Source organism: Pygoscelis adeliae, unplaced genomic scaffold, assembly GCF_000699105.1.
Source record: "Pygoscelis adeliae isolate BGI_AS28 unplaced genomic scaffold, ASM69910v1 Scaffold537, whole genome shotgun sequence".
In the NCBI taxonomy this organism is placed as follows: domain Eukaryota; kingdom Metazoa; phylum Chordata; class Aves; order Sphenisciformes; family Spheniscidae; genus Pygoscelis; species Pygoscelis adeliae.
The window spans coordinates 794,317-805,087 of record NW_008825213.1 but is presented as its reverse complement, the minus strand read 5'-3'; the positions used below and the strand labels follow the sequence as shown (position 1 = coordinate 805,087).

The following is a 10,771-nucleotide window of genomic DNA, read 5'->3' as shown; positions in this document are numbered from 1 at the left end:
CTCCGCCTCTGCCGCCCCGGGGGCTGCCCACGCTTCAAACCCGTCCAAATAAGATTAATAAAATGCCCAAAAAAGGAGGGAGCCAGCCAGTTCTGCGCCTTGACAGCACCTCCCCTGTCCCAGCATGGTGGGAGGTTGATGCCGGCCAGGGCAGCTACGCCAAGGGGCTGGGGAGGGAGGACAAAGGCGGGGCCGTCTCTGGGTGCAGGAGACCCGGGGTGGCTCTGCGGGTGTCCCCGGTGCGCAGGCTGTCTCCGCGGGTGATGAGGCCGGCGTAGCCCTCCTGGTGGGAGAAGGCACAGCTGGAGCGGCGGTGGAAGGAGCCGTGAGGGACATGGGCACGCAGCTCCACCGAGGGCTCCGGCTCCTGCCTGGCCTTCAGGCGGATGTTCTGCAAGGAGATGGGGAAATCAGGGCTGTGGCTGCCTCCCAGGCAAGCCCCCACCCCAAGGTGGGGGCAACGCAGGGAGAGCAGGGGTGCCCTCCACCGAGACACAGTTTGGCTCCCAGCTCCACCATGACCTGAGTTGATGTGATGGGATGTGTAACATGGGGACCCTCATGGGGGTCTTCAAAGCTCTCAGAGCTCTGGAGCACAATCTCAACCCCTGCTCTCATCTGGGACCTCTTTGTGCCACCGGCAAGGTATGACCCACAACCCAGACGGGCTGGGGGTGGTACCAAGACCTGCACCAGACCCCAGTGCCTCCTAAGTGGCAGCTCCAGGGAGTCCTGGAGGGCAGTTCCTTACTGCAGCCAAAAGCAGACCCTCTCCAAGAGCTGGAGCATGTCTCTTGTCTCAGGGGCCTCCTGTTGGGCCATGAACCGATTTGGGGAGAAGGCCCTGGAGCCAGACTTGGACACCAATGTCATGAGAGACCACCACCAGCTGAGTGGTGCCACCAAGGAGAGGTGACGTCCCACCGCTACAGCCCAGGCAGTGGCTTCCTTGGGGAACCTCACCCTTCCCATCACCAGCAGCGCCCTGGCCAGCCCTGGCCACCGACGCCGGCAGGAGGCAGACCCCTCCCCATGCCAGCCCCCACACAGCCCTCACCTGCTGGATGGTGTTTTTGCCTGTGATGGTGCGGTACAAACGGACGGTGAGCGAGGGGATGGTGTTCACCACCAGGGACAGCAGGACCACGAGCAGGATGTAGGGGTCAGTCAGGGCATTCCGGCTGGCTTCTGTCAACACAAGAAGTCGGTGGTTGATGTAGGAAAGGTGGAGAGGACAGAGGGAAAAACTGTCGGGGGACAGGCCCCCACCCACAAAGGTGTTGAGGGGTCTAAAGAGGAAATGGCACCTAAATTGGAGTCAAAAATCAAGACAGCAAGATCGAGAAGTGGCGATGAAGGGATGACCTACAAGGTGGGAAACAGCTTGTAGCACCAAGCCCAGGCTGGGCTCCCCTGGCTCAGGGAAGGGAAGGACCATGGGGTTCCCTGGGGCATCTCACCCGGGAAGCGGAAGACAGCAGGGGCTATCCTGAAGGCATCGATGCTTTGGGTCAGGAAGGAGAAGAGGCAGAAGAGCAGCAGACTGGCTGTGACCATCAGGAAGGACAACACCGTCCAGAACTTGGTGTCCAGGATGATCTGCAGGGGCAAGGGGAGAGCACACAGAGGCTGTGGGGACCCTCTTCCATACAGCCACTCGTCCCTAATTCCTCCCCTGCCCCAAGGGAGATCATCCCCCAGCCGCGAAGCTGCTGGGGATCATGTCAGACAGCCCAGGGCTGAGCCCGGCTGCGGTCCCTGTACATCTCCCCGGGGCCAGGATGGGGAAGGGCAGGCTGGCGCTCACCTCCACAAAGACCGACAGCAATGCTGATGTGGCCACCGTGACAGCAAAGGACTCGTAGTCGCCAACAACCTTGCTGCCGATGCCGTCCTCAAAGGCCCAGAGCGCGATGTAGAAGCTGGCGAGCGAGGTGCTGACCCCATGCAGGAGGGTGATGCCAAAAACGCGGTAGTTGAACAGCTCGTCTTGCTGCCCAATCACATAGAGCTCAGGGAACTCCAGGCTCTTCTTGGCACTCACGTCCTGCCGGGAGGGGACTAGGCATCACCCTCCCCACTCACACTGGGGAGCAGGATAGGGCCACCCCACCCAACACACCCTTCAGGAGAGCTGCAGCGAGTCCCTCCACCCGCTTGCTTTGGGGTGACGGGGAACAGAGGCACCCCGGGCCCAGTGGCCCATCGAGCTGCTCGGTACCATGTCCCATCACAAAGAGCCACACAGATGGGGTGCGACGACGACCGCCGGGCCGATTCACACCCGCCGAGGATGCAGCCTCCAGGCACAGGGGCTGGATGCAGCCCGGTGAACCCATACCTGCTCCAGAAGGCCCATGGACAGCACGGGGTAGGAGGTGTAGAATATGTTGTAGAGTGCAAGGAACCAGCCCTCATACAGAGGCTAGAAGGGAGAAGAAAGCAGCTGTGAGCTCAGTAGTGCTTTGGAAAGACTCGGAAAGGATGCCCAGGCACCAGGGGTGAGTCCAAGAGACTCGCATCCAAACTCTGGGGAAATCCCCGCGGACTTGCCCCAGGCTCTGCATCAGCCCCACATTGTCTGCAGTGACCAGTGGGCTGTGGGGCCGTGCTGCAGATGGAGATGGGGGGGCTGGAGCCACATGGTGGTGGTCAAGTCACACTGATGGCCCTTGGGATAAAAGCTCCCACTTTGGAGGAAACCAGCTCAATGCACATGGGATCTTTCCCTGCGTCTGTCTGAGACTGAGCTGCAGCTCACAAGGACATCCCAAATCTCCCCAGGGTGCTTTTCCCAGTCCAGCCAGGTACAAAGCAGATAACCACTTGCATCTCAGCCAGGCAGCCCCAAAAAATTGGACAGCCCGATACCAGGGCAAGGGAGAAAGAACACAAGGGCAGTGATGTGGACACGTGCCCATCAGGCAGTACCGGGCACGAGACCTGCATGTGGTCCTCAGCAGAGGGGTTGCAACACTGCTGTGCAAACCTCCACGGGATGGATGTGACCCCTGCAGCATCCCCTCACCTGAGCTGTGAATCCGCTGTGGAAAGCGAACCAGACCTGGGCCATGAGGCCAGCAAAGGTCTTGTAGAAGAAGTAGCGGAGGAACTTGCAGATGCGCAGATATGCCCAGCGGCCGTGGACAAGCAGGAGGCGCTGGAGGTAAGAGAACTGCGCCAGGGCATAGTCGCTGCACTGCACGGCTTGCATGCCCTCCAGCCCGCTGATGCCCACCCCGATGTCAGCGGCTGCAGAGGACAGGAGGGTGTAAAATGCAGGTGGGGAGGTTTTTGGGGAGCTGGGCGCTCGATTTCTCTATAGATTGCCCCCAGGCTGATGGGCAGAGGGTGAATCTAGGAGTCATGGGCAAAGGGAAGGAGCCCCCTCCATCACATGCCACGGCTGCGGGAGTGACATGCCAGGCATGGTTGGGTGTGCGAAGAGCACAGCCCCATGTCAGGGCTGCTGAAGAGCGGCAGGGACGTCTCTGTCAGCTGCCTGGGTTGGGGCTTGAAGTTTCATCAAGGTTCATCCCCACTGCCAAAGCAAGTGGTCCACCCTGCTCTTGGCCCAGGCTGGTCCTGGTCCTGTGCCTCTTGCTCCCCTCCCGGCAAACCAACGTGGAGAACTAGTTTGGGCGTTCCCCTCCCAGCTCCTCACCTCAAAGGAGAGGGTGAGGTGGTGGAGATGGCAGATGGGGCACCACCACTCCCCACCAGTGGGATGTGCTGGCCAAAACCCACAGTCCCCCCTGCCCCGAGCCTCACTTTTGATCATGTTGACATCGTTGGCCCCATCCCCGATGGCCAGTGTGATGGCCTTCTTGTGCTTCTTCACCAGCTGCACGATGAGGGCTTTCTGCTTGGGGGTCACCCTGCAGCAGATCACCGCCTGGCAGCTGGTGGCCAAGTCCACAAAGGCCTTCTCCACCAGACTGCCCGGCTCCTGCGGGCCCGTAGCCCTGCAGCAAGCCAGCCTCCGCCACAGCCACCCCTTCTTCTCCTTCAGCACCTCTCCCACGTGGAGGATTTTGTCCTTAGGGGAGAGCACACGCGGTTGGGACCTCACCCATAGCCTTCATAGCATGAGAGCCCCCAGCTCCTCAGCAACGCTCTGAAATCTTGTAGATGCTACAAAAAAGCGACCCCAGTTTTCTCCAAGTTCATCATGCAGCAGGCACTGTGACCATGAGACCAGTTTTTCCCAGTATGACCAGAAGAGCATGTGATTTACCCACCAGCCTGCATCATCCCAGAAGACTGGTCGGGCAGGTGTGGTCGAAGCCCCCCAACACCAAATGATCGGTGCAAGGTTGTCCTCCTCTCCACTCTTCATTCCCCAGCCCAAAATGGGCTTTTCCCACCCCTTGGGCAGGAGGGGCATCACGTCCTCCGCATGCTGGTGCCACTCAGGACTTTGACAGCACCAGGGCAGAAACAGCAATCTGCCAGCGCAGGCAGGGAGCAGAGAAGAGCATCCAAGTGCCACCTTACCAGGAAGTCCCCGCTGACGATGATAGCTCTCTTCTTGTGGCACGAAGCCTCTGGGCATGGCTGGGAGAGACGGCTGCTGCACAGGACTTCCCCACTGCCACTAAGGTTGTTGTTGCTCACCCAGTAAGCCTCGAGGATCTCGCTGTGCGAGGAAGGGGTGGTTGGAGCTGAGCTGAGGACACTGGACACACTGCCTGGCTTCGACTGAGACCTACAGTTGACCTTTGCCATCTCAAAGCCAGCTGCAGGGAGATGGGGCTGGTACCCAGTGGTGGCAACAGGGGGGACAGAGAGGGGGCCCCAAGGGCTCACTGATATCAGAAATCAGCCTCTGTCCCTGTGGTTTAGAGGCTGGAGAGACAGCTTAAGCACTTTCTGGTCAAAGCCTGCCCAGGGAGAGAATGCTGTAGAGGCAGAAACAGATGGGGAGGCCTGGAAAAGCATCAGCAGATGAGGGCCATGGACATCCAGGCTGGGACAGGGAAGGAGAAGCATCTCTGGCAGAGTCGAGCTCTGCCCACCCCGCACAGGTTCCTATGCCCTCGGGTGTCTTCAGCGGGGACAATGTCCTGAACCAGGAGGTCACGATTCCTCACCTGATCTCCCTCTCCTCCAGGATCTCCATGTCATCCGTGAGCAGCTTGCACGCGTAGCCAATGTTCATTGCGGTCTCTGCAACACACAGGTGTCAATGGCCGATGGTGTTGCCCCCCTCCTCCCCCATCCCAGGGCAGCCCCCAGCCCTCGGGTCCAACAGCCCTTGGTGGGCAGCAGCTGCTGGGGGCTCTGCTCCAGCTCTGTGCCATCGCACAGATGGCTTCCCCTGCCTCAGTTTCCCCATGGATGACATGATCTGTGGGACATGCTGCTACTGTATATTAAAGGGGACAACAGAACCTGGTTGCTGCCCACTCCCAGAAGCTGAAATGTGTTGGTGGGGTCTGGGGTTGCCTCCACTGACCTTGTTTGTCTCCCGTCAGCACCCACACTTTAATGTTGCCCAGTTTCAGCAGCTGGATGGTCTCAGGGACTCCATCTTGCAACTTGTCCTCAACGGCCGTGGCCCCAAGCAGCTGGAAGAAGGATTAGTGGGTGCCATGACATGGGGCAGGGCAAGACACGGAGGTGGGAATTGCCCCTGGATCCACCCAGGAGTCCTTGCCCATGGGTGGACACGACCTGACAGATATCTAACCCAGTGTCTACTGGCATGTCACAAAGTCACCCCTGGGGGGGGGACTCCACCTGCCCTCCCACCCAGGGGATGGGTGTTGGGTTGGACAGTTCACCCCCTCATCCCGGAAAGCCAAACCCCACACTCCTGCCCTCTGTGGGACCAGCGCAGCCGGTTCCTCCTAAACCCTGGCCTCATCCCACCTGCAGGTTCTGCTCCATCTCCTCGTACAGCTTGTCCAGCTCCTGCGTGCGGTCCTGCAGCAGGACGCTGGCCTCGCGGTGCCTCCTGCTCCACTTGCTGTACTCGACCTCGCTCACCTCCTTGCTGGCCAGGCATAAAGTCCTCAGTGTCTCCTCTGCGAAGCGCTGCAGAGATGAGACATCAGGTCTCCCTTCCCTCGACCAGATGACTCTCGCAGTGGACCAGGGCATCATGCCAACCAGCCATGATGCTCCCATGGACAGAGCCAGAAAAACTCCAGGATCTGAGGGTCTCCTTCTGGGCTCTGACTCCCTCCCCCATCCTACAGCATCCCCCTGAGCATCCTCGCAATGCAACTGGTCCATGCAGAACACCGAAGATGGATTCGATGCCCTCTTACCCCCTGCCTTACATGCAGGTGAGGCTCCTAGAGCAGAAGGAAGAAAGACGGACCAAAATCCTGAAGCCAGAGGGAAAAAGAGCAGCAGGGGACTCCAGGACACCCAGCCCAAAGGCAGCAGCAGGGAGACCAGCCCTTTCTGCCCCAGGCTGGCATGGGACTCACATCCAGCGCCATCTCGGTGAAGGTTTCATTGGGCCCTCGCCTCTGCAGTCTCTCCAGGATGACTGTGTCAGCCCCCTTGGTGTAGAGCCGGATCGTGCCCTGGGGGTCTCGCACTGGGGAGGGAGGGGAAGGACAGTTTAGGTACCCAGAGAGATGGCTCCCACCCATCTCTGTCCCCATGCAATGGCCGTGCTGCAGAAGGCACCGCAGGGGACGCTGGCGCTTTTCTGCCTGCGGTCATAGGAAGCACAGGAGTTTTCCCAGATCTACACCACCACGAGGCAGGATCAGGCCTCAAGGACTGTCAGTTCCTCACACACCTCCTCCGAGCCTCTCATTTACTCGCTCTTTCTTGGCTGCTCAAACCCTGCTCACCCAGGACAGACATCCTCTTGCGATCACTGTTGAAGTCCAGCATGGCCAGCACTTTGTACGTCCTCTTCTTCCCCAGCTCACTGATGGTGATGGTGTCTTGCGTTCGGGCCAGAAAGACGTACCCCAAGTTCCTGGCTGCCAACACCAGCGCTTCTTCGTCTGGTGAAGCTGCCTGATAAACCAGCTGGTCTGCAGAAGAAGAGTAGGGGTTAGACAAGGAGACTCTCAGCCAAGCAACTCTTGGACATCTGAAACACCTTGTTCTTGCCCAGCACCAACGTTATCTATGGACACCCTAAAGTCCAAGCCACCAGGCTAGGGAAACTCAGTCCTACTTGTCTCATCTCTTCTGCTCGTTGCCCCAGGCAGGACAAGTGCCCAGACAGGGATGGATTATCCCCCCTGTGCTCCTGTTCCAACTAATTAGCTTTAAAACAAACCCAAATGTACACGTCTGTGATGCTGGGACAGTGGCACAAAGTATCCCCAGGCACCACCTGCTCGCCGCACAGCAGAGCTTTGCTGGGCAATGGAAAAAGCCATCGCGGCCTCAATGCCTTGAACGGCAGCTCAACCCTGCTCCGAGCACGCCAACCACTGCGGCCAACCCACCGCCCTTCTCCTCCACCATGACAGTGTGGCAGAGGGCCAGCAGCCTCAGGAACTCCCTCAGCACGGGGTCGCTGTCCCGCCAGGCAGCTTCCAGCAGCGTCGCGTCACAGAAGTCCAACTTCTTCTCCCCGTGGTGGCTCCAGGTCAACCCTGACCCCTGCAAGAGGCACAGGCAGGCTGCAGGTACCCAGGAGAGAGACCGACCATGGGGCTCTGCACCGGGGATGCTGCTGGATTGCAATACAGCAACCCTGTGCTGGCACGGTCTGATCCAGATCAGAGTCTGTAAGCCGAGCTCTGCATTGCCTACACCAAGGGGGTGAGTATAAAAAGGTTGGGAATAAAAACAAAACAAAACAAAAAACCCCCAGAACTGCATTATTTTATAAATCCAGTTCCCCTGTCCTTAACTGGCAGCTGAGGACCGGCAAACTCGCCAGCCCAAGGAAACACATGCCACTCCCTTACAGCATGGGGCACCGCTGTAAGCAAGCTGTGCTCCAAAACAAAAGGCTGGGCCTGTAATCAATAACTGCCACGGCTTTGGCCCCGATGAGGAGCAGCATCTGGCCCCATGTTAGGGGGAAGAGGGGAGTTACGCACCGGTGGCTGTTTGTTCTCATGGCCTGGGCCTGTACCTGCCAAAATAAAAATAATTCAATTAATAGAGAGCTGGCAGGGAGCATCACTAGTGGGGGCTGCGAGCAGTTTCCCTAGAAGGGACTGCTGCTTTTGCTGGCCAAAAGACTGGCGCAAAGGGACAGGTTTTGAGCGTCTGCTCGGTGTCGTTCATGAGCCAGGCTCTGTTAGGATATCCAGGTTTGAATTATTTGGCTCTGGGACTGTTTAGACTTTCGACACATTATTAAAAACAAAAATTCAGGTCTAGCTTTCACCCGCGTTTCCTGGGAGACGCTGCAGTTGGCCAGATACTGGTGGGATGACGGCGATGCTGCTGTCACAGAGGTGCAACACGATACATCAGGCAGGGGAAAACTGGTTTTATTCCTGCTTAAAAACTTTGCTAGATTTTTTTTTTTTCTCCTCCTTTTTGCTTTTATCACAGTCCATTTGTCTCAAGTGCCTGATACTTATCTCAGGAAAAAGGAGCTCCATGCTAAAGCTCTGGCCCTCTCCACTCACTAAATTTCACTAATTAAGCACTGAGGCAGCTCCCAGAAGCCAGCCGAGAGCTTGAGTAAGTATAGCAATAAGAAGAGGAAGGACTTGGAAGGCCTTAGAAACAAGCAGAATCATTAAAAAAAAGCCAAGAGCGATTACATGCATTCACTGTAAAGAAACAACATAAGGGGAATGATAATTTCTTTGCCTCCTCCATAGGTCACCTGAAAGCCTCAGAGTGCCCAGATTTGGAAACCAAGCTGGAGATTCGCCAGAAAACAATGCAAAGAAGAAAAGCAAACCCTCCTTTTTCTCTCCAAGACCTTCACAGAAAATAAAAATCCATAGGCTTCCCTGGCCCATCACCCCGTGGCTCTGGCCTGCCCTGTCCTGGCCACCTGGGCCAGCATCAGCTAATTATTCCAGGCGGGATCCACCTCACTCAGACTATGTGTTTGCCGTGTAGCTGTGCTGGGCTCCTAACCCCAGGCTTCCTTTTTTGTCAGGGAAAACCTAGCTGATCTCAGCTGAGTTTGGGGCATGATCTCCTGAAAGGTAGGCACCCATTTCAGGAGGGCAGAATCGTGCCCTCACTCCATGCACTGGGAACACGAGACAAGTGTGACCACAGGCATGGTGGCCCCTGCAAAGGGGAGATGAGAACAAGCTGAATTCCTGCAGCATCTTCTGTCTACACACTGGACCACCAAGATCAATCCACATGCCCCAAGCTTCCTAGCAAGCCAGGAGGAGTGGAAAGAACCAATTCAAGGTTGACCTAACTCATGAGTCCCTGCAAACTTGCTTCCACCAAAAGTTACCATAGATGGTCCCATTGATGCAGCATTTCTTGAAGCTCATCATGTTTTGTGTCAAGGTGCCAGTCTTGTCTGAGAAGATATATTCGATCTGGCCAAGCTGATCATTGAGGCTGGTGCTTCTGGCTTTTGCTGGAATGTCCTTGACAGCATAATACATTTCCAGATCCCAGTTGATAAAAAAGCTGTTCACCAGGTAGATGAATTCAAACCTAGGGAGTCAGGTAGAAGAAAACTTACGCTGGGGAAGGAGACTGCATTACTCACATCCCAGGGGCACCTGGGGATCTGACACAGGAAGAAAGGGCAGAGGGGAACTCCCCACCTGGATCCCATTGCTCTGAGCTTGGGGGAAGCAAAAGGGTTTTCATTGTTTGTGGCCAGGTTTCCAGAAGGCTCATCACACTGGGCTGAGAGCCCACTGGGTCCCAGGCAACTGGGCTCCCCTCTGGAAATCTGGCCCTTGATGACAAAATTCATGGATCTGGAGATTCAGTGAAGGGCCGAAAAGTTTGGAAACCGCTTCTTCCAGCACAAATTGTGATTATTGCCTGCTCACAATGGCTGTGCCCTTCTCTTCCCCACCCTGCTGCTGCTCAGCGGGGAAGCACCACCTTCATCAGTCTCATCCTCAGCCTGTCCACAACTTCCAACATCAGTACGTGTCTTTGCACCTCTTTTCTGGCTTTCCTCTGAGATCTCAAAGCACATCATCAATGTTTGTAAGATACACACCCCATCCATCCTTACCCTCTTACAGCTAAGAGAACATACGGGAATGACTTGCTCAGGGTCACAGCTAGATCTTTTGTGCAGCCCCATTTTGTGGCTGCAAACCAAGGTGCCAGGTGATGGCCAAGGGCAAGGAGCAGGGTACTGTTCTCTGATCACTTGCAAGCTCTGTTGTCCTTACGTTATATACATGGACATAGGTATGATGATGCTCAGGAGGATCGTGAAGCCCCAGAAGTTGAAGAAGGCCTGCTGGGCAGGGGTCGTGTTCTTGTAGAGAGCAGAGAGGTAGCTGTGCTTCTCCTGGAACATCCTGGCCCAGAATCCAGAGGCAATGGCGAGGCACAGCGACGTGACCAACAGCACCAGGAAGATCTGAGATGGGAAGCCAGGATGAGAACATCCCATCACATAGAGCCCACCAGACTGTTTTCTAGGACCAACCATTGCCCCTTCCAGACTGTTTTTCTCATTTAGCTGTAAACCTGCAGAAAGGTGTCCTTGTGCCTGAAGCTGGTTCTCAGAGCTCATCCTGGGCAGAGATGAAGGATCGCAGCGCGTATTTCAGCTTGACACATCCGCAACACACACACAGCAAAACCCAACTTTCCCACCCTCCTAATTGCCTCAGACACCATCTCCCTGGACAAGGGGTGTCCTGCGGCCTTCCTG

General features: G+C 56.7%; 1 protein-coding gene across 1 annotated transcript in view; it reads right to left on the bottom strand.

Moving 5' to 3' along the window:
* Positions 1-154: 154 nt before the first annotated feature.
* ATP8B3 (ATPase, aminophospholipid transporter, class I, type 8B, member 3) overlaps positions 155-10,771 on the bottom strand; it is a 17,147-nt gene continuing 6,530 nt past the window's right edge. The window contains exons 11-27 of the mRNA XM_009329092.1: positions 10,281-10,474; positions 9,371-9,579; positions 8,031-8,065; positions 7,428-7,584; positions 6,816-7,004; positions 6,441-6,553; positions 5,875-6,039; positions 5,459-5,570; positions 5,094-5,169; positions 4,498-4,639; positions 3,772-4,039; positions 3,029-3,252; positions 2,342-2,425; positions 1,808-2,047; positions 1,461-1,599; positions 1,047-1,188; positions 155-416 (exon numbers count right to left, since the gene is read on the bottom strand). Of these exons, the coding sequence (XP_009327367.1) occupies positions 155-416; positions 1,047-1,188; positions 1,461-1,599; positions 1,808-2,047; positions 2,342-2,425; positions 3,029-3,252; positions 3,772-4,039; positions 4,498-4,639; positions 5,094-5,169; positions 5,459-5,570; positions 5,875-6,039; positions 6,441-6,553; positions 6,816-7,004; positions 7,428-7,584; positions 8,031-8,065; positions 9,371-9,579; positions 10,281-10,474 (2,751 nt within the window). The remainder of the gene's footprint in view (positions 417-1,046; positions 1,189-1,460; positions 1,600-1,807; positions 2,048-2,341; positions 2,426-3,028; positions 3,253-3,771; positions 4,040-4,497; positions 4,640-5,093; positions 5,170-5,458; positions 5,571-5,874; positions 6,040-6,440; positions 6,554-6,815; positions 7,005-7,427; positions 7,585-8,030; positions 8,066-9,370; positions 9,580-10,280; positions 10,475-10,771) is intronic.